The sequence below is a fragment of the Balaenoptera acutorostrata genome, chromosome 21, assembly GCF_949987535.1.
Source record: "Balaenoptera acutorostrata chromosome 21, mBalAcu1.1, whole genome shotgun sequence".
Lineage (NCBI taxonomy): Eukaryota > Metazoa > Chordata > Mammalia > Artiodactyla > Balaenopteridae > Balaenoptera > Balaenoptera acutorostrata.
In genome coordinates, this window is record NC_080084.1 from 27,474,374 (window position 1) to 27,497,002 (window position 22,629).

At 44.8% G+C, this 22,629-nt stretch overlaps 2 protein-coding genes across 3 annotated transcripts in view; one reads left to right on the forward strand and one right to left on the reverse strand.

Moving 5' to 3' along the window:
- The window catches only part of WWC2 (WW and C2 domain containing 2), a 163,461-nt gene extending 162,043 nt beyond the window's left edge, over positions 1-1,418 (reverse strand). For both annotated transcript variants that reach the window (XM_057537251.1, XM_057537249.1), the window contains exon 1: positions 922-1,418. In XM_057537251.1, the coding sequence (XP_057393234.1) occupies positions 922-1,052 (131 nt within the window). In that variant the 5' untranslated portion in view covers positions 1,053-1,418. The remainder of the gene's footprint in view (positions 1-921) is intronic.
- LOC103015477 (proline-rich protein 36-like) overlaps positions 1,051-22,629 on the forward strand; it is a 192,774-nt gene continuing 171,195 nt past the window's right edge. Inside the window, exons 1-2 of the mRNA XM_057537501.1 lie at positions 1,051-2,852; positions 3,234-3,369. Coding sequence (XP_057393484.1) covers positions 1,051-2,661 — 1,611 coding nt within the window. The 3' untranslated portion in view covers positions 2,662-2,852; positions 3,234-3,369. The remainder of the gene's footprint in view (positions 2,853-3,233; positions 3,370-22,629) is intronic.

Here is a 22,629-nt window from a genome sequence, read left to right on the forward strand (position 1 = left end):
TGAACTCCTTAGATGATGATATTGTTATGTTTCTCCTCTTCCCTTCTGAGCAGGAATAAAAAGTGTGTTGAAAACCACAAGAAACCACGCTAAGCTCAAGTCAGCGTTCCTCAATAACCAAGGTTCGGTTCCACTGTTCATTTTACCACTTCTTACTTCAACACAGCATCTGCCTTTTCAAGATCTGAGAGTCAGTTCAAGTTTTCAGGTGAAGGTAAACACTAAGCAGTAAACCCCCAAACAAGCGTCTCTAAACTCTGGGGGGCAAAGTCAGGTACACCCACCACCAAGGCCCAGCGAGGAAGGGTGCTCGGGGCCCCCCCAGGCCCAGGGCCTCCGGCCCGACCATGGTGCGCCCCGTCAAGAACGTGCAGGCAAGGCTGGGAGCCAAGGACGGCCAGAGAGATGCCACAGGTGGCCTGGACGGCTGGCTGGCCCCGCCTGGCACTTAGGCCTCCTCCTCCAGGAGGCCCAGGGCCGGGCCCCGCCTCCCAGGCCGAATGGACCCTCCAGCCTCTTGCTGGCCAACTTCAGGCGGAGGCGAGCTCGGAGCAGGGCTCAGGGGGCCCCTCTGGGTCCGTGAACTGGACACTGTGACCGCCCAGGGCGTCAATTCCACCCTTCCCTCTGCGCCCAGAGTGTCTAAAGGTCCCAGGGCCGTCGCAGAGCGGGTGGCCAAGAGGGCCCTGGAAGGGGCGGCTGCAACCGGCCCCCTCCAGGGTGCCTGGCCGGCTGACGCAGCCCCGGCTCGGGCAGACGGTCCTGCGCCTCCTTCCCGGGACCCCTCCCGGCACCCCGGGCCGGTGACGCCCCACGCCCCCCGCGCCGCGGGCGCCGCCGCTCGGCCAGGTCTCCCGGACAACAGCCGCCGCCGCGCTTCCGAGGCGGGTCCCCGCGCCCACCCGCGGCCCGGCAGCCCACCTGTCCCGGGGGTCGATCCAGCTGGTCCTCCGGGTGTTGTGGTCGATGTAGAAGACCTTGCCGTCGTAGTCCCTGGCCTCCTCCCAGCCCCGGGGTAGCGGCAGCTGCCCGCTCCCGGCCCTCCTAGGCATGGTCGGCGGCCTCGCCGGCGAGCGGCGCCTCCATAGGGACCGGGCGCGGGACGCGGCGGGAACGCGACTGCCCGGCCCGACCCGGGCGCCGGCGAGGGGCTGCGGGGCGCGGGGCGCGGGGCGCGGCGGGGCCACGCGCGGGGGCGCCTCAGGAAACCCTGCTCTCGGCCCCGCCGGGGATCAGTCCACCATGTCTGCGTCGGAGCAGGCGAGCGAACCCTCCTCCTCCTCCTCCTCCTCGCGATCGCCGCCGCTGCCTCCGCCTCTTCCTCCTCCTCCTCCTCCCCGTCCCCCTGTGGCCGCCGAGGGTCGCGGCGCCCAGGCTGCCCGAGCCGCCGCCGTCTGGGCTCGGATCCGGGAAGCTCCGCGGAGCGGCGGCCGCGGCGGCGACGGGTCTCCTCATTTGCATGCGATTAGCATGCGCCCCGCCCTGGGCCCGCCCCCACCCGCTCCTCCCCTCGCTCGGCTCATCTGCATGCACATTCCTCGCCGCCACATTCCAGGGCTTAACCCTGCCGCTCCCGCGGCCCGCTGCGCCGGCCGGGGCGCCGGCCCGAGTCAGGGGCGGAAGGGGGCTGCGGGCCAGGTGGGAGGGAAGACGGAGAAGGAATGCGCTGCTCGCTGCTTCCCCTTGACCCCAAATATCTCTCTACGGCCGAACACTTGGGGTTTTAGAGTTTCGGGACGGGAAAGGCGGCTAAAGAGAAGTCTCCTCAGCCCTCTCCACCGCCTTCCGACTTCTAGGGAAACCACAAGACTTTCGAGAGGAAAGGGGTGGGGAGGCTCTCTTCGGAAGACAAGGTCCCAGCAAACCGAGAAGGCACAAAGGCTCCCCCGCGCCCCCTCGGACCCCGGGGCGTTCCGGGCGGTGGGAAAGTGTGAAAAGCAGAGCCAGCGCTCGAAAGCGCGTCAGTGGCGCGTCCGGGGCGGTGTCGCCCCCGGGGCCTCTGCAGGGCGCCCGGCCCTCCGTGACCTCAGCCTCGCGGCGGAAAGCGAAGGCGGATCCCGCGGTCCGAGGGCGCCGCGACACGCCTGCCCCGGTGCCCCGCTGCGGGGGGGAAGCTCGGGCCAGACTCGGAGAAGCCACTGCACCCCCTCCCCCCACAATCCCCCGCCGCGGGCGTCGTCGTCGTCCGCCGCGCGCGGGCCTGGGGCGCTCCACCCGGGGGCCCCGCGCTGGACGTGCACGCGCCCGGGAGCCAGCCCCTTCCGTCCGCCCGCGCCTCGGGAAGTCCCCCACCCGGAGCCCCGCCGAGGCCCAGAAGGTGTGGGCGAGCCCGCTGGCAGGAAAACGCGGCGGCCCGGCGGCCAGGCTTTCCTAGCCCCTGGATGTGTCCGGGGAGGAACGTGGACTTTCTCTCCTTCCACAAGTATTTATTTATTCAGCAGCTACTACGCCCTGGTCGGCCCTGAGGAGGGTCCGGACGTCGGGCTCCGGGCTGGACGGTGCCACGAGCCGCAGGCCTGGCAGGGCCCGGACACACAGCGTTTGTGCCCCCAGCCCCTCGGTCTGGGAGGGAGCCTCCCAGTCTCCAGACTCCTCTCCAGCCAGGTCTACACCACCGTCCCCCATTCATATTCTTCTGGGTTACTAAGCAGCTGCTTTTAGAGTAAAACAAAAACAAAAACAAAAAAAAACCGGAGGAAGACCCGGAGATCATTCACCTTTTGGTGTGAATTCGCTTAATCCTGCCAACTAATTTGTAAAGACTTCCCCACCTTGTGCGGGACGCAGCGCACAGCAAGGGCTTTCAGGGGGTTTGGAACAACGTCCGCCTCCCCTCCTGGGTGCACAGACCGGTAAGGGAGTCAGGTGAATTGAGATTCTCTACGGCGCGGAGCTGGCGCTGCGCGGTTAGTGTAGCAGCTGCCCTGGAGGTTGGGGGCGGCCTTTGGTTCTCCAGGCCGTCGGGGCAGCTGCGGTCAATCTCGAAGGTGGAGGAGGGTGGTCCTGGAGAGGAAGGACGGAGGGTCAGGCTTGGAACAGCTTCGCGGCGGGGACTGGACCTGCCATCTCGGGCGAGGGCCTTAGAAGGGGTTGTATTTGTACTTGGAGCATCTGGGCAGAAACTTTTAACTACTAGAAACTCTAGAGAGAACTCCTGGGAAGGAGCTACCAGAGGGCGCAGGAGCTGGGGAACGGAGTCACCCAAGATGAACTCGCTTACTGTATCTTTCTAGGTCTTCCTCGTTTACACCCAGGAAGGAAACTAGGCTTCGCCCGTAACAAAGGGAAGCCCCCGTCTCCTGGTCCTGTGTTCAGCCCCACTCCATTGATCAGGAAGTGATCACACAAGGCAAGCTTCTCCTGTTCCAGGTGAGATGTGATATCCTAGTGGGTAATCTTAAGGTTGTACTTCTGAATACTGTGAAAAAGATGAGACCTGGCTAAAACTAATCTCTCACACCACTGAGTGAACGAGGTGCTTTGTTTTGGACTGGTCTGTACTGGCCCATTAGCATGGCCAAAATTTGTGTTATGGTATACTAATAACATCATTCGGCAACCCAGCCAAGCCATTCTTGCTTAAACCTTGCTTCCTGCTGTGCTTACCCCCCCCCCCGAAAACAATTAGAAAACATGTATTATATTAAAATGTCTGCATCCTACTGTTAAAAAAAAAAAAGTAACACACTTTGCTGTTGCCACAATTGAGTTTGTTTCACTGGGATGAACTACTGCCCAATACTTCTCGGTGTTATTTCACATTTGATAAGCTTTCAGGTAAGTATTCTTACCCAACTTCTAAAACCGATGAGGAATCCAAAATAGCACACAGCGGTAAATGACATTTATTGTTCTATAAATCTCAAGACTTCAAAAAGGGACCCTAAATAGACAAACAAAACTCTGAAGCATTTAAGAGACAAGCTCGCTTCTTCTCCCCCACTGGGTGGCACAGGAAACATTTGGTCACACAAAAGCAGTTAAGATGACAGAAAGGAAAATTGCTCCTCTGCAGGGTTTTTTGTCTTGATCAAGTTTTCACTCTGCTGTTCTGAGTTCACCCAGTTTACATAGTACCATCCCTTCGGAAAATTCCTAGTGGTTAAGACAATGAAGATTATCCCTAGTTTATAGATGGATACATTTAGATTTCATTTGGTTCTAGTTGATCATTGGCAGAGAAGGATGGTGCTGTCTGCTGTCCCGGATGCCAGATTACCACAGTCTATGGTACCACTAGCCAGATTACCACAGTCTATGGTACCACTTGCCGCTGAAGAGTCTGTTTCCGGGCCTTCAACCCCCTTTTCTCCCAGCTTTACATTTTCTCTGGTACTAATAGTCGATGAGGGTGAGTTGCCATTAAACAGAGCTCACACGTCAACGTCCAGATCCTGCGTGGCAGGAAAATTAGCGGTATCAAAAATGGGAGTAGACAGTGAAATTTATTTCAACAGATAATTAGTTATAACTATCCAAATTTAAAATGTGTATATTTTTAATCCAGCAATCCCGGTGCTACAGGTTTACCTACGGGTATTAAATTTCCTCAGGATATGCAAGGATGTTCATTGTAGCATGCTTCATAATAACAAAACTGGAAAAACCACCAGCATCCATCATTAAGGGACTGAGTAAATGAATTATCCATACTCAGCAGGCATTTTAAAAGCATTGCATAAAAATGTATGTGCTGATAATGTATGTGCTGATCCTGGAAAGATGTCCAGGATCTTTAAGTGAAAAAAAGCAAGGTGCAAAAACCACTTGCTTGTTAACTTCACTGCAGGTGGAGCCAATCATAAAATTTAAAGAACACAGCCTCCTATATACTTCCTTACTGTCAAAGGGAGAATTCAGACAGTAAATTAAGAGAATGGGGACTGTCAGAAAGGTCTCGTCAAAGCAGTATACATAAGGAAAACGATCATTAAAGAAAAGGGGTGGGGTCGAGATGAGTGGACATTGATTCTAAAATGGACCAGCGTGGCAGGGCATGCTTGTAGAAGGAAATGGATATTGGAAACTCCAAGGTGAATCTGGTGTGCAAGAGCCCAAGACTGGCTGGAGCCGTCTAGTTAGGAGGCTGGCGTGATAATATAGGTATGAGAGAGATAAAGGTCTGGATTAGAAATAAAGTGAGGAAGGCATGAAAAGGAATGATCCGGCAAGAATTTGCTACTGATTAGATTAAGCAGTAAGTCGACCACAAGGAGGAATCTGGTATGAGTCCAAGAATCTAGGCCATCAAGAGAAACTCAAATAGCTGAAATAAATGAGGAAGTCCAAAGAGGGATCTGATATGGGGTTTGATTTTAGAAATTAGAGATACCCAGCAGAGAGTTAAAGGTCGGGACTCAAGCTCAAACAGAAGGTCAGGACTGCAAATACATGGTCGAATGTCACCCATCTGAAATTCTGTAAAGGGCTAAGGATTCAGGATTGAATCTTGGGAAAGAAACATCAGTACAAGTCTAATAGCATTAAGTAACCCATCTATAGTCCTATATTTGGCCTGTAACTCTTCAGTAATTTGATGTGATTTAGTTTATTTCTTTGTAAAATGTGGTCTCCATTTTCAGTGATGTGTGTAAGAATTCGTTACTAGTGTGTAATCCATCTCTGAATGAATTATTGTTATAAACTTTAAGCTTAAGCTATTGAATCAACTCTTGTGTAGCACAAGATGAACTGGTTTTCAGTATTTTCATATCCCCTGTCTCCTCAAGGAGATCAGGGATTATATAAACTGGAACTTCTAAGTAAGGATAACTTTTTCTTTCCTGAATCAAACTAGTGACTTTTGTGTTTTTGTTTTTGCTCTTCTGCAACTGAAACATTAAAATAAATAACATCTCTAGGTATTATGAATCAGTAGCCCTAATCCACAATTCCTAAATCTTATTGTCTAGACAGTCCTGAAAAAGATAGGCATATGAGCGTTAAGAATTCCCAGTGCCAGGCCAGACCAGAAACCTCGATAACCACAGCCACTTCCCTGCCAGTTACTCATTATAGCAACACCTTGGGCAACAGCGATCATTCCAGTTCAGTAGTAAGCAACATGAAACAGGTTAGATTTTACCTGGCTCACTGCAGAGGGAGACCCACATTGAGCGAATGCTGGTGGTTGCTAAAGAGATAGAAAACATTTAATAGCTATCTTATTAACGAAAAGGAACAGAAGTTCCAATGCCATGTTCGTATGTGTGAGGCTCTCAGAGGGTACCTCTTGTATACTCTGTGGGGTAGACTCTTAGAATACATATTCACTGACATTCTTTCTTACGTAATGAAAGAATATAAGGTTCCATTTTCCTTTTACCATCTTTAATTTGCATTTTTTCCCCATTCCAACTTTATAATCCACGAAAAACAGCTTCTTTAAAAGACGGGATGGTATTCCCTCATCCTTATCTTTTAAAACTATTTTATATCTCCTTTCCTATCCCTCTGAATTTTCCATTAAAATCTTTATGTCTACTTATTATTTCTCAGTCTTTCTCTCTCCACTTCATCCTCTCTCTTTCTCTTAGTTCTTGATTTCCTGATGTTGACTCAATGCTGTGAATTTGGCTTTAAGAAATTTAACTGCAATATAATCTCCCAAATTTGTCTGATTTAGGGATATTCAAATTGAATAAGGAGAAAAAACAGTCTATGTAATAAAATATGTTCAAAGAAGTGTATTTTACCAATAAACGTATGGAACGTTGCTCAACGTCATTAAGAACCAGTGAAATGAAAACTAAAACCACAGTGAGATACTCATGTAGCCGCTACACTGGCAAAAACTTAAGTTTAAAAATATCAGGTGTTGGTAAGAATGTGGAGCAACAGGTATTGTCATCAGTGATGGGTGGCAATACAAATTGGTACAGACACAATTTGGCCATATCTAGGAAAATTGAGGATATCCACATCCTATGACCTAGTGATTCCATTCCTAGGTATATCCCTAGAGAAATTCACACATATATGCTCCAGATCCACGTACAAGAAATGTTTAGGGTGTATTATTTACAGTAGCCTAAAAGTGAAGCATGCAAATGTCTGATAAAGAATGTAGTGGATAAATATATTGTGTGGTTTATTTATGCAATACAATAGAGCAATGATAAAAGGATGAACTATAGCTACACAAAACCTTCGGTAAATCTTTAAAAATATAATATTGGGTAAAAGAAGCAAGAAACAAAAGAATTTGTACAGAAAGATTTCATTCACATAAAGATCGCAAAAACAGGTAAAACCAAACTATATTGATTAGAGATGTGTACGTAAGAGGTGAAAGTATAAAGAAAAACAGGGAAATAAGTACCGCAAAGGTAAACATAGTGCTTACTTCTAAAGGGAGGGATAATGTTGAACTTGGGGAGAGGAATTCTGTTAATGTTCTGAGGTTTTTTTAACCTGTTTGCTTTATATTTTTTGTTAAAGTATATGCACATGTTTATACACTTTTCTGTATGTATGGTACATTTCTCTTTCTCTCTCTGTCTCTGTCTCTCTCTCTCTCTCACACACACACACACACACACACACACACACACAGAAATACTATAGTTTTATCTTGAAGTGTGGGGAATACCCAAGACCTGGGAAACCTGCTTTAATGAACAGATGAAAATTGTACTTGTAATTAGCACATTCAGTGTGTGAATGCAAATGCCCCACTAAAGGTTATTCTTTCTAAAATAGAGTAAGCTCCCTTATTTGTTTATTTACAGATGTTGAGACATATATACAAGTAAGATCCAATTACAATAATTCTGTAGAACGAAGCTATATCCTTCAAATTCGTATCCTGTACCAGAACTTTTTAAAACCATAATAAATTATGCACAGCAATAATTCTACACAACCAATATTCTGTCTGGCTACTAAACACTTTCAGTTTTAAAATGGCCTGACTACTGTTCCACTGGTGTCCTGGGGGAGGGGAAGGGGCAGCGGGTAGGCCAGCAGGGGCCCGACTTTACTGAACTGTGCTGTGCACGCCAGTTTTTTTAGCTCTTACCCTTCAGCTCACTCAACTCTTCTTGTAGAAAAAAATCCAAATCACCTCTTCTAGAATTTACCTAGACTACCAAATCCCAAAATAAAACAAGTCCCTAACTCATCCATTCAACTTCTATTGCACACTTAATATGAACAGGGTTCTGAACACTAAAGGCTGAACAAGAACAAGGTCCCTGCTCGATTGCAACAGTACTGATTCTCAGTATTTGGGTATTCCCATGCATTGTGCTGTTTTTGTGTCTTTAAGTATCTGTAATTTTGTTGGTGTAATACTGTTATTTTAATATTTAAAAAATCAAAAGTTGGAGCCATTTACTTCTTGAGACACACCCAAGAAAGTTAGATTCTTTTTATCTTGAAAAATGTGAAAACTACAGAAAAATTGAAAGAAGAATAAAATGAATACCTGTGTAAGCGTCTTCCAGATTCACCAGGCGATATTAACATGTTGCCATGTTACTATCTCTTTTATATCTCTGTTTGTAGATAAAGGCTTTTTTTATTCAACCATTTGAAAGTAAAAATAAGGACATTCTCTGACATAACCATAGTATTATTATCAACCCCCCAAATTAAAATTGATATAATAAATACTCCTTAATATACAGTCCATATCCACATTTCCCCAATTACCCTAAAGCGTCCTGTACAGCTGTTTGTTGTTTTTTAAACAGGATGCTGTCAAGGACACCACGTGGCACTTAATTGTCCTGTCTCTTTAGTCTCCTCCAATCTTGAACATCCCCCTGCTTTTTATTTTTTTTAAATCTTTCATGACAATGATGAAGAGTCTAGGCTGGCAGTTTCGCAAAATATCCCACAATCTGGGTTTAGATGATTTCCTCAAGATTCAGATGAAAATCCTTGTCCAGAAAACTCCATGGTTAGGTTTATACTTCCCACCTCATCACATCAGGAGGCCTGTGATGTCAGTTTTGTCCCGTCGTTGGTCCCATGCACCCTTGAATCATGCAGAGTGGCATCTGACAGGTGTATCTGATACCACTGCAAAGGCCTCTTTTCTCCTCTGTACTAATAACTATCTGTGGGGTTATACTTTAAGACTATATGAATATCCTTTTCCCTAACAAATCTTTCACCCACTGCATTTGGCATTTATTCAAGAGCCATGCTTACATACATCAATTATTACATTCATGGTTCCAAAATGGTGGGTTTTTTCCTTACATTTACCAGCCAGCATTTTTATGTGAAGAACTTTCCCTATCTCTTTCTGCCATGACTGTTGTTATTTTTTTATCACTAGAGACCCATGGACTATATTTTATTCAGTGTGTTATAATCCATTCCAGCATTTTTTATTGTGGTAAAATAAATGTAATACCTACCACTTTAATCATCTTTAAGTGTACAGTTTAGGGGCCTGAAGTACATTCGCACTGTTGTGCAACCATCACCACCATCCGTCTCCAGGACTCCGTCTTCCCCACGTGAACTCTGTGCCCATCAAACACCGAGTCCCCAGGCTCCCCTCCCCCCACCCCATTCCTGGCGACTACACCATCTTTTTTTTTATGCTCAAATTGTCTTAGATTTGGCCTATGGGAGCTCCTTCATTCTATTTCCTGTCTCCTCTGACATGTCCCCATCATTCTTTTTTTTTAATATAAGTTTATTTATTTATTTATTTATGGCTGCGTTGGGTCTTCGTTGCTGCGCGCAGGCTTTCTCTAGTTGTGGCGAACGGGGGCTACCCTTTGTTGCGGTGCGCGGGCTTCTCATTGAGGTGGCTTCTCTTGTTGCAGAGCACGGGCTCTAGGTGCACGGGCTTCAGTAGTTGTGGCAGGCGGGGTCAATAGTTGTGGCTCGTGGGCTCTAGAGTGCAGGCTCAGTAGTTGTGGCTCGTGGGCTCTAGAGTGCAGGCTCAGTAGTCATGGCGCACGGGCTTAGTTGCTCCGCAGCATGTGGGATCTTCCTGGACCAGGGCTCAAACCCGTTTCCCCTGCATTGGCAGGCGGATTCTTAATGACTGCACCACCAGGGAAGTCCCATATCCCCATCATTCTTTGAGCATCTCCTTGTTTTCTGTCACAGGAAGATTTTCCAGGCTCCCTTTAATCCTTTCCCTGTCCCAGAGCTTGACTCAGCCATTTCTCCAAGGACCCCAGGTCCTTTTAGTGGGCAGTGAATGGTATTTAGAAACTAATATCTGGGCATCTAGGTGAACTCACTGATATTGGAGGGTCACCCAGGCCCTCTTAGTAGATACATTTACATGCTTATCTATTTCTCTGTCAAAAACCACGAGTTCACATGAATTCCTTCAGTTCAAACTCAACATCACAGCGTTCACTCCAGTTTTGTTTCCTTTCCGTGTTTGTAACTCCCTTCTCGAACAGGGAGAAAACTGACTCTCCTTCTCCTCAGTGTATTTATGTATTTACTCAATACCCCTGAATGTAACCAGCCTCCCAAGGCTGCCACTGTGCCTTCCCCATTGATACCGCCCCCCAACCCACCCCCGTGGCCTGCACACCTCACGTTCGGCCCACGCCCTCCCAGAAGCCTCTCCTACCCTCTGTGGGCTCCCGCACCCGGTGCTGGGTCACTCTGCTGTGCAGGAGCCCTCTTCACCCAACTCAAGCTCCCACACCCCACACCAAGGCACCTGACCCCCTCAAACGACTCATCTGGTCTGGCTCTGACACCCCACGCTGGGCTGCACCTCCACGAGGACACCATCTCTGTGCTGCTTGTTTTACTGCCCTTCCAAGCCCATACTTTTCTTACCCTTCTTGGTAAGTCCCACACCCCATACCAGGGGGACTGCCTCTCTGCTTGGATGTCCCCCCGCTAGGGCTCTGACTCTCACACTCGTAAGGGCAGCATTTCTCACAACTTCAGTAGAACCTTGTTAACCTCTTGGTAACCTTGTTAAAAATGCAGATTGCCGGGTCCCACTCCCAGAGATTATGATTCAGTCAACTGAAATGAGATGGTGAAATCCACATCCTCAACAGGTGCTTCTGATGCAAGTGGTCTGAGTGACAATTTAAGAAATTCTGTTTTCATCTGTAATAACAGCATCGAAAGATAAGCACATTTAATATTTTGACAAGTATTGCCAAACTGTCTGCCTGAAAGGCTGTACCACGTTGTGGTTCCACTGGCCACGCACAGCAGTGCACTGTCCCAAACCTTTCAGCGTACCCCTATAAGAGGAGGTGCTTCACGAACATCGGGTGGGTGGGTGGAGCGGGGGACCCTCTTCCCTGGGCCTCAGTTTCCTTATAAAATCAGGATCTTGGCTTAAATCAGTGCTTCCAAACTTTCCTGATGATGAACATCACTTGGAAGTCTTGTTAAAAATTCAGATTTGCAGGATCAGGTCTACTGCATCAGACTCTCTAGGGGAAGGGAGTGGGAATCTGTGTGTTTAACAAGAATCCCAAGCTTCTCTTGAATAAGTTCCACGTTACTCCTTTGACTAAGTGAGTTTTGTAAATATTACTCTGATCGACTTTGAATGTTCCCTCCGGTTCTATAATATTTTAATTTCACCTGACTGTACAAGACCTTGTTTAATTATGAACCAATAGCCGTGAACTTTAGAGGAAAAAGTACAAGCTGTCTGCAGAGCAGCTATAATGCTCAAATAAGATATTCGTGGATGATAAATTCAAGACATGTCTTTTGTATCTTTGTGAAGGCTGAATATTTCAGATATTTTTACATTTTTAAAGAAACTGCCACTGCAAAGATTTAAAATATTCCTAAAATGTCAAGGTGGCATACTAATACTCCTGTGCTGCCTTCTCATTGGGATTATTAAAGAGATGGACTACTACATAATAAAATAAAAACTTCAGACCCAAAGGAAGATCAGACTTCAAGTAAAAGAGAGTTTTGAAGTTCTCAAGTTTCTCAGTGAAAAGGAAATAAGTCCAGTTGAAAACAATAATAATGATAAAAGGGGATTGAAAGTAGATCTTACGACACCACGCTAAATGAATGATGTGTAATTTGGAGAAGTTATGGTTAAAGAGGTTGCTGTAGAGGTATGCATTGATTCATCTAGAACAAATATTAAACTGAAGATTTTCCATATTGAAGTGATTTTTCTTTATGTATTAAATTGATTTATGAGTCATATTTACAAACACTCTTAAAATTGGAAGTCATCAGGTCACTGTTGGCTATTGGATATTTTGGTCAAATAAATCTTCTGTTATAGACTTTTTTTAAAAAGTTAATTATTGGGACTTCCCGGGTGGTGCAGTGGTTAAGAATCCACCCGCCAATGCAGGGGACACAGGTTCGAGCCCTGGTCCAGGAAGATCCCACATGCCGCGGAGCAACTAAGCCAGTGCGCCACAACTACTGAGCCTGCGCTCTAGAGCCTGTGAGCCACAACTACTGAAGCCTGCGCGCCACAGCTACTGAAGCCCACATGCCTAGAGTCTGTGCTCCTCAACAAGAGAAGCCACCGCAATGAGAAGCCCGCACACCACAACCAAGAGTGGCCCCTGCTCGCCACAACTAGAGAAAGCCCTCTTGCAGCAATGAAGACCCAGTGCAGCCAAAAATAAATAAATAAATATATTTTTTTTAAAGTTAATTATTTAGCACTTACCATAAGCCACCGTCCCAAGTGCTTTGCTTCTGTAAACTCATTTTCTCTTCCATCAACTCCATGGAGTATGTACTTTCATGACTCCTTTTTGAGAGGAGAGGAAACTGAGGCACAGATCACTTGACTTGTTTGCCCACAAACACACGGTTATTAAGTGATGAAGCTGGAACTCAAACCCAAGGGGACTGACTTTGGGACCTGTGTTCTTGGCCACATCACAGCAGAGTGGTGGTTAGTGTGGACAGCTGTTATGAAGAGCACATTGCTTCCTTTGCTTTCTGTCTTCATTCAAAATTGAGTCATTATTAGCAACTGTTTAGGTAGACCCAAGCCAGGTTTCTCACTGTCCAAAAAAAAAAAAAAGTTACAAATAAGCAAGGGGGAAATCTAGAATGAACCCTGTGGTACTAGAATAGTGTATTCTAGTATTCAATGCAGGGGACACGGGTTCGATCCCTGGTCCGGGAAGATCCCACATGCTGTGGAGCAACTAAGCCCGTGTGCCACAACTACTGAAGCCCGTGTGCCTAGAGCCCGTGCTCCCCTACAAGAGAAGCCACCGCAATAAGAAGCCCATGAACCGCAACAAAGAGTAGCCCCTGCTCACCACAACTAGAGAAAGCCAGCGTGCAGCAGCAAAGACCCAACGCAGCCAAAAATAAATACATAAATAAATAAAGTTTAAAAAAACAAACAAAAACAAAGCCCATACTAGAATTATTCCAACTAATCCTTTGCCTTTCCCAGGGAAGCCCCAGTAAATTCTGTGGCCTGTGCTCTCCCCATGCTCCTGCTTCTGTCCTGACCAAACCTGGTGCTTCCCCACATGGCCCCGTGTGCTGTAGTATGTTCCCTTCTTTTGGAAAATGTAAGTAACAAATTCTTTCAATGGCATTAGCCTCTCTGTGTTCACTTAGTCACCTCCATGAGTTAAAATCCCACAGGTATATTTTAACACAATTGGCACAGTGAGCAGGGTGACTCAGTGTTCTGTAGAGGGACACGCCTCCAGATGGCTCTTGGCTTGCTAACTGGATTCACCCAAGAGCCAGTTCTGCCTGGGAAGACACGCTGGCTGCTGGTGTCCATGTGCTTTAGCTGTCACCGCTTTATGCTGTGTCTGCTGTATGCTGCCGTGGTATTCCAACCTAGATTGTAAGAGGACTTCAAAGACACACACCTTTGCAGTCAACCTCATTAGTCTTAGGTGCTGAAGTCTAGGTTGGCAGTTGCCCTAATTCCCTAGTTGGTGCTTTACACTGCACAGCTTGGTCCACTGGGCCAAACCTGGTTTCCCCCATTCAATAAACGTAGGTTCCAGGCAGTGACCCCAGGCTGATTAGGATAAGGCAAAAACTCCCCCACAAAAGGAACAAGGACAGGCTTCCTCCAATGAGACTGTGTTGGGGGCAAGTCTGTCCAACCTACCCAACAGCCTTGAAGACGGCCGTGGGCAATCAGCCTCCCTGCTGGTGTCCCCCTCCCTTCAGTGATTCACCACATTGGCAGCCCTTCTAGAGGGTGTCTTTTTTTTTTTTTTTGAAGACACCAATTGTACTTGAACATTAGTTATTTTTTTTTTTTTTTTTTTGGCTGTTTTGGGTCTTCATTTCTGTGCGAGGGCTTTCTCTAGTTGCGGCAAGCGGGGGCCACTCTTCATCGCGGTGCACGGGCCTCTCTCTATCGCGGCCTCTCTTGTTGCGGAGCACAGGCTCCAGACGCGCAGGCTCAGTAGTTGTGGCTCATGGGCCTAGTTGCTCCACGGCATGTGGGATCTTCCCAGACCAGGGCTTGAACCCGTGTCCCCTGCATTAGCAGGCAGATTCTCAACCACTGCGCCACCAGGGAAGCCCTAGAGGGTGTCTTTATGGAGATATCTCTAAATGTGCAAAGACCATCATTGCCTTTTACAGGAGGTTGGTTGGTCTACCTATGTGGGACGAGGCTGCACTGTTTGCTATCTTGAGATTTCTTCCAGATCTATGATTCCAACTTGATAGGAATTTAATTCAGTTCACACAACGTTGGCTAGTAATCTATGAATACCAAGAAATATATGTCATATGGACTGTTTTGAAATATTGTATATTTCATATGTAACAACCTTTATTGTATGATACAGTCAAACCCCATGAAATAACATTTTTTAGTACAAACAGGAGTGATTACTGTAAAGCAACTATACTCCAAAAAAGATGTTATTAAAAAAGAAAAAAGAATGATTAGAATTTTTTTAAACACCAGACAAAAATCTTTAAGTAGTACTAATTCTAAATAATTTTGCTTGCTTTTCCAGTTTATGTGGACTGATTATGCCTTTCAAACATCCAGTATTCTTGAATCGCTGTTTTGTGCTAGACACTGAACTGGGGGGTTAAATGCTCAAAGAAATAGGATTCTAGAGACCAAATACAATAAATTATTTAAGATATATAAAGGAGGTGCACATAAAGCCTATTTCAGTACGTAATGCAACACATCTGTGCCCAATCATTGGCTAAAAGTTTTTGTTTGTTTAACACTCTATGACATAAATCACAGCAAGATCCTTTTTGACCCACCTGCTAGAGAAATGGAAATAAAAACAAAAATAAACAAATGGGACCTAATGAAACTTAAAAGCTTTTGCACAGCAAAGGAAACCATAAACAAGACGAAAAGACAACCCTCAGAATGGGAGAAAATATTTGCAAATGAAGCTACTGACAAAGGATTAATATCCAAAATATACAAGCAGCTCATGCAGCTCAATATCAAAAAAACAGACAACCCAATCCAAAAATGGGCAGAAGACCTAAATAGACATTTCTCCAAAGAAGATATACAGATTGCCAACAAACACATGAAAGGATGCTCAACATCACTAATCATTAGAGAAATGCAAATCAAAACTACGATGAGGTATCACCTCACACCAGTCAGAATGGCCATCATCGAAAAATCTACAAAAGATAAATGCTGGAGAGGGTGTGGAGAAAAGGGAACCCTCTTGCACTGTTGGTGGGAATGTAAATTGATACAGCCACTATGGAGAACAGTATGGAGGTTCCTTAAAAAACTAAAAATAGAACTACCATATGACCCAGCAATCCCATTACTGGGCATATACCCTGAGAAAACCATAATTCAAAAAGAGACATGTACCACAATGTTCATTGCAGCACTATTTACAATAGCCAGGACGTGGAATCAACTTAAGTGTCCATCGACAGATGAATGGATAAAGAAGATGTGGCACATATATACAATGGAATATTACTCAGCCATAAAGAGAAACGAAATTGAGTTATTTGTATTGAGGTGGATGGACCTAGAGACTGTCATAGAGAGTGAAGTAAGTCAGAAAAACAAATAACCGTATGCTAACACATATATATGGAATCTAAAAAAAAAAAAAAAAAAAAGTTTTTGAAGAACCTAGGGGCAGGACAGGAATAAAGACTCAGATGTAGAGAATGGACTTGAGGACACGGGGATGGGGAAGGGTAAGCTGGGACGAAGTGAGAGAGTGGCATGGACATATATACACTACCAAATGTAAAATAGATAGCTAGTGGGAAGCAGCCGCATAGCACAGGAAGATCAGCTCGGTGCTTTGTGACCACCTAGAAGGGTGGGATAAGGAGGGTGGGAGGGAGACGCATGAGGGAGGGGATATAGGGATATATGTGTACGTATAGCTGATTCACTTTGTTATGCAGCAGAAACTAACACAACAGTGTAAAGCAATTATACTCCAATAGAGATATTTTTTTAAAAAAAGATTAGCTGATTCAAAATTGTGATGCTAGGAGATGGACTAAGTTAAGGTTACCTTTTAGATGGCTAAAGCTTTCTACTAATGTTTTTTTATTTTTTCCATTATAAAGATTCTTTTAGCGGAAAAAAAAAAAGTTCAGTATGATGTAGAGGAAATAAAGTCCAGCCGTTCACACAGCCAAATAGCAGATGAAACAGATGGACTCTGAGCTGCCATAAAGCCCAGAAAATTCTCCTGACTCTTCTGGCTCCTATTTTGTAACTGGCATGAAAAGTCCATTTTTCTGCCATTGTGGTTGTAAGTTGAACAGCCTTTTGCTTTTTCACTCTTATATATTGATCCTTCAAAGTTTATATCATGGATAATAGAATAATAATTTATAAAGCATTTACTTAAAAATAAATATGGGAGATGAAGCTCCATGAAACTAATTTGGGCTCAATGCCCAGAGAAATGTCATGTTGAGAATTTCTTGACTTAAATATATTCATTACAGCCACATATTAGCTGAACCTCCTGGTGGATTTCTGTTTAACTCTGTGAAGGCCGAAAAATGTATCACAGGGCCAGTACTGGTTAACGTTGAACTGTAGAAAGGTTGTGTGTACTACAGTGATTTTGTACGTGAATATACACAAAGCAATATACACGTGTGTTTGCAAACATGCAGCTAAAAGTCACGGTCACCTGATCACTGTTGGCTTCTAAACAGTCTGGCTGGTCTTTGGTTTTTGAGTTAAACAGCTACAAAGTTCACTTCTATGTTTTGCTCTGGTTTCTCAATGCAAAAAAAAAAAAAAAAAGAAAAATGTGTGTTGACAAGTGACAACAAAAAGTGTGTTGAGAAAGGGGACTTTTCTTTTTAGCAGAGAGCACTCTTGGCCTCTTTTGAAAAGTCCAAGGTGCAAGCTGGAAGACTCTCCCTACAAACAGGTGAAGCAACCTTCTACCTATTTGATTAAGTCCTGTTCTTGGCTCCATTCAAGGATTCCTGGGGTGTGAATGCCTTTGCTACCCTGGCTTCATTAAGAATCAGTCACTCCCCGGGCTGTAAGTCTCTGAAAGTGTCCAGGAGGAGGAGCAGGAGGGGTGACGCTGGTATATGGAAAGATACACCTAGAGAGTTTGACTATTGTTTCAGAATCTGCGGTCTTGTCCCTTCTTACTTCTTTCTCTTTCAGTGAACATGGAGATAACGGACATGTGCGTAAATACGGAGGCACATGTGTGTATTCCTTTTTCTCTTCTTTTTCTGACTGTGTTTTGTGTGTGTGTGTGTGTTCATACGCCCAGCAGCTTCTCCTAGGAGCACTAGATGAAGCTACAGTAGCCCTGGGGAAAAGCCTGAATGTTGGGGGTCAGGAAGATCTTGGCTGCATTCCCGGCTGCACCACATATTAGCTGGGTGACCCTAACGACCACTTTACTTCGAGCTCAGATTTTCTTCTGTTACCTGGGGACTCAAGCACCCACCTCAGGAAACCGTAGGGAGCATTGAGACAACAGGGCAGCGCCATTCAGAGTTGGTTCACTTTTTCTTCTCCTTCTTCTCCCTCTTCTGGCCTCTAACAGTCTTGTCTCTCTTTGCCATCCCTCCGCATTTAACTCCTTACCCCAAAAAGTAGTTTGCATTACCTTGGAAAGAAAGTATGTATGTTTTAAAGGACTTGGTCCTTACTGAATACATTAAGAATTTTTAGGTTTCTAATTTAGACATCTCAAGATTTCAGACTTTTCAGTGTCTCCAACAAGTGTTTAAAAATTGTAGTGGATTTTCTTTTTTCCCAACCTCTGAACCCTCTTCCTAAGCTTGGATGCAGCCCCACTCTGGGAGCCTTGATGGAAGGCAGGGAATTCTGCCTTCCACTAGGGGAACCAGGAAGGAAGTACAGGCGGTACGTTAACTTAGCTCAGGCAGCCAGATGTTCCCAGTGGGGTACTGAACTGGGCTCAGCCCATCAGATGCTCCCAATGGAACGGGACTGTGGTTCAGAGAAGCAAGGAGGGCTAGTGCAGCCATAACACCCTTCTGCAGGTAGTGCTGAGATCTGGTAGAGTAAAGCGTTTGTTGTGCCAGTGATGGGTCAGGCATTCCACAGGGGCGGTAGGTCTCGGTCTTCGCAGAAGACTTTCACCCTCAGGCAGTTTCATCCAGGCTCTTTTGCTGTCTCTTTTTAGGCAGCTCTTCTGGAGAGGGGTCTAAGAAGGGACTTGTGTCTGAGACCTTTCTAGAGCCATTTCCCATCTTTTGAGCCATTGCCTGGGGAATCTCGCTCCTAGATTAAAGTGACAGGCTACCACCTTCTCTTAGGAACCCTCAGTGGTGGGTGCTGCTTGAAATTTAATTTTAGTAACCTGATTTTTTCCCTTTTTTTTTTATTGAAGTGTAGTTGATTTACAATGTTGTGTTAATTTCTGCTTACAGCAAACTAATTCACTTACACATATATATACGTTCTTTTCTCATATTCTTTTCTATTATGGTTTATCACAGGATATTGAATATAGTTCCCTGTGCTTTACAGTAGGACCCTGTTGTTTATCCATTCTGTATATAATAGCTCACGTGTGCCGACCCCAACCTCCCACTCCATCCCTCCCCCAACGCCCTCCCCCTTGTCAGTCTGTTCTCTATGTTCATGATTCTGTTTCTGTTTCATAGATAGGTTCATATTTTAGATTCCACGTATAAGTGATATCATATGGTATTTGGCTTCCTGTTTCTGACTTACTTCACTTAGTATATTCCATCCATGCTGCTGCAAATGGCATTATTTCATTCTTTTTTATGGCTGAGTAGTATCCCATTGTTTACATGTACCACATCTTCTTCATGCATTCATCTGTCAATGGACATTTAGGTTGTTTCCATGTCTTAGCTATTGTGAATAGTGCTGCTATGAACATAGGGGTGCATGTATCTTTCTGAATTATAGATTTGTCTGGATATATGCCCAGGAGTGGGATTGCTGGATCAAATGGTAATTCTATTTTTAGTTTTCTGAGGAACCTGCATACTATTCTCCACAGTGGCTGCACCAACTTACATTCGCACCAGCAGTGCAGGAGGGTTCCCTTTTCTCCACACCCTCTCCAGCATCTGTTATTTGTAGACTTTTTAGTGACGGCCATTCTGACCAATGTGAGGTGGTACCTCATTGTAGTTTTGATTTGCATTTCTCTTTTAGTGACCTGATTTTATTTCTTCTCCTCTCACTTCTTTACTTCCAAGTGTACATGTTTGCCTGTGTATGTGTGTGTATCTTAGTGCATGTTTCTTTCTCCTCGGCCTTCCCACATTAAAGTCTAATCTGGAGTCAAAAAGAGTTGACCCAGTTTTCTCTGATTAAAAACCAATAAAGCCCAAATCACTAGAAAATCCAGGATTAAAATGTGTTTGCACATACCACAATTTTTAAATACCCTTATTTGTAGACATATAAGTGCAATGTTGAATATTTGCTCCCCGCATTTCACAGTACTTTCTTGGATTGCAGCCCCACCAGGAAGAAGCACAATTTGAATAAGTGTGAAGTCATAATAGATGCAATACATTTGAAATCATAATAGGGTGACTTTCTTTGCGCTTTTCAGTCAGAGGCATTTTGATCAGAACCATCTGTCAGTTATCGTTTCTCTTCCTTTCTCCTCAAACTGCTGCACTTAGGCCGCCAGAATTCACGTCACTCCAAAGAAGGCCTGCAGTCAGTGTCAGCTGATGGGAAAATGCTTCAGTTTTACTTAGTATTCAGCAACATCATTACTTCTGCAGATCTCTGCTGCTGATAGTAAACTAAGAAATCATTGACCAAAATCCACTGCATAGAAACTGAGCTGAGGGGCTCTACCAGCTGTGTGACCTTGGGCAAGTTATCTCTTGGTACCTCTGTATCTTGCTCTGGAGAAAGAGGTGATGATTATACTAACACCTACCTCATAGGGTGGTTATGAGTCTAAAATGAGTTAACACACGTGAGATGCTCCCGACGTGGCCCAGCGTGTAGTTTGTGCTCAGTGAGGGTTAACTCTGGCCATTACAATCCATATCCCTTAGTTGGCCAGTGAGCAATGTTCAGTTCTCCCAACCTGTTATGGGCTGGATTGTGTCCCGCTCCAGTTCATATGCTGAAGTCCTAACCTCCAGTGTCTCGGAATGTGACTGTATTTGAAAGTAGATCCTTTAAAGAGATAATTAAGATGAAGTGTGGTCATGGGGATGAGCCCTAACCCAATGTGTCTTTATAAGAAGAGGAGATTAGGATGCAGACACACACAGAGGAAGGACCATGTGCAGACACAGGGAGAAGGTGGCTTTCTACAAGCCAAGGAGAGAGGGCTTCAGGAGAAAACAACGCGGTCCACGCCTTAATCTTGGACTTGCAGACTTCAGAAAATAAATTTCTGTCGTTTAAGCCACTTGGTCTGTGGTAAATACTAATGTTTTGGTGCTTTGTTATGGCAGCCTTAGCAAACTAATCCACAGCCCAGTCTCAAGCTTTGTCCTTGAAACTGGCTGCAGTCTTGGGTTTCCTGTCCTTGAACCCTGCTGCTTCTCCCCTTTCTCTGGCTACTCAGTGCTCCCCACTGGCTCCTCTGCCATCTCTGCACCCCAGAATAGAAATGTTCCCTAGGTTCCTTCTCAGCACCCTTCTCTTTCTTTCTTTGTTTTCTCACAAGGTGATTATCCATTTTCCCGGCTCCACCTCTGGCCTTCACACAGAAGAATTCCAAATCTATAGCTCTAGTTTCACTCTTCCTGAGATCTACACAGACTCTTCAGATGCCTGTTAGACGTCTTCACGGCTGTGTCTTACTAATAACTCCTCCAGCCAAACCCACTGTCTTTTCATACTTTTTCCTCCTCTTGTGCCCTGCCCCCTCGCTTAATGACTTCATTATCTTCTTAGTGACCCAAAATATGAAACCACCCAACCATCGCTTATTTCCTTCCCTCACCACTCCCTTGTCCCCAAGCCCCATAAACTCAATTCCCACAAAGTTTTCCATACTTCTCACCTGTCCCAGTCACCTCACAAATCCAGGACTCATCAGCAATTGCCCAACATTTTGCAATTACTCCTTATTTCCCCTGCCTTCAGCTTTGGATCTACATCCTTCAAGGAGTTATTTTCCTAAAGCACAAATACTAGTATTTTCTTCTCAAAATATCTTAGTGGCCCTTTGTTGCCTAATTTAACAAATAAAGCCCAAATTACATCCATTGGCATTCGTGATTTTCTATGATCTATTAAATAGCCTTCCTTTTCAACTTTAAAGGATATTTTTTAAAATAGCCACAAAATCAGCAAATATATTTTACACTGCTGCCATATCAGACTACTTCAGAATCAGTGTAAGTTGTCGAACCTGCAGAAAGCAAGCATTTATATTCTGCAAATATATTGCCCTTGTCTTCTGTATATTACAAGACTTCCCTTCAAAGTAGGTCCTACATGGTAAATGGAACAAAGGAGAATTCTGATATTTTTTATAAATGCTATTTTTAATTTCATGGACTCCCATCACACCTTTTGTTGTTGTTTTCCACTTTGATTGAAATATAATTGACACACATCATTGTATATGTTTAAGGTGTACAGCTTAATGATTTGACTTACATACATTGAGAAACAATCATCACAGAAAGTTTAGGTATCTTGCATCATCTCATGTAGATACAAAAAAAAAGAAAAAGAAAAAAAAATTTCTCCTTGTGATGAGAACTCTTAGGGTTTACTCTCTCAGCTTCCCTACGTATCACACAGCAGTCATCATGTTGTACATGACACCTCTAGTACTTACTTACCTTATGAATGGAAATTTGTTCCTTTGACCACCTTCCTCTAATTCCCTCTTCCCCTACCCTCCGCCTCTGGTAACCACAAGTCAGATTTCTTTTCTTACGTGGTTGTTGGGTTTTTTGTTTTGTTTTGTCTTTTAGATTCCACATATAAGGGAGATCATGCAGTATTTGTCTTTCTCTGTCTGACTTATTTCACTTAGCATAATACCCTCAAGGTCTATCCATGTTGCTGCAAATCCTTGTTTTTTATGGCTGAAATACATGTATATGTATATGTATGTGTGTGTATATATACACACACAGACATACCACAACTTCTTTATCTATTCATCTGTAAATGGCCACTTAAAAATAATGTTGCAGTGAACCTGGGGGTTCAGATATCTCTTTGACATAGTGTCTTTGTTTACTTCAGATATATTCCTAGAAGTGGAATTGCTGGATCATGTG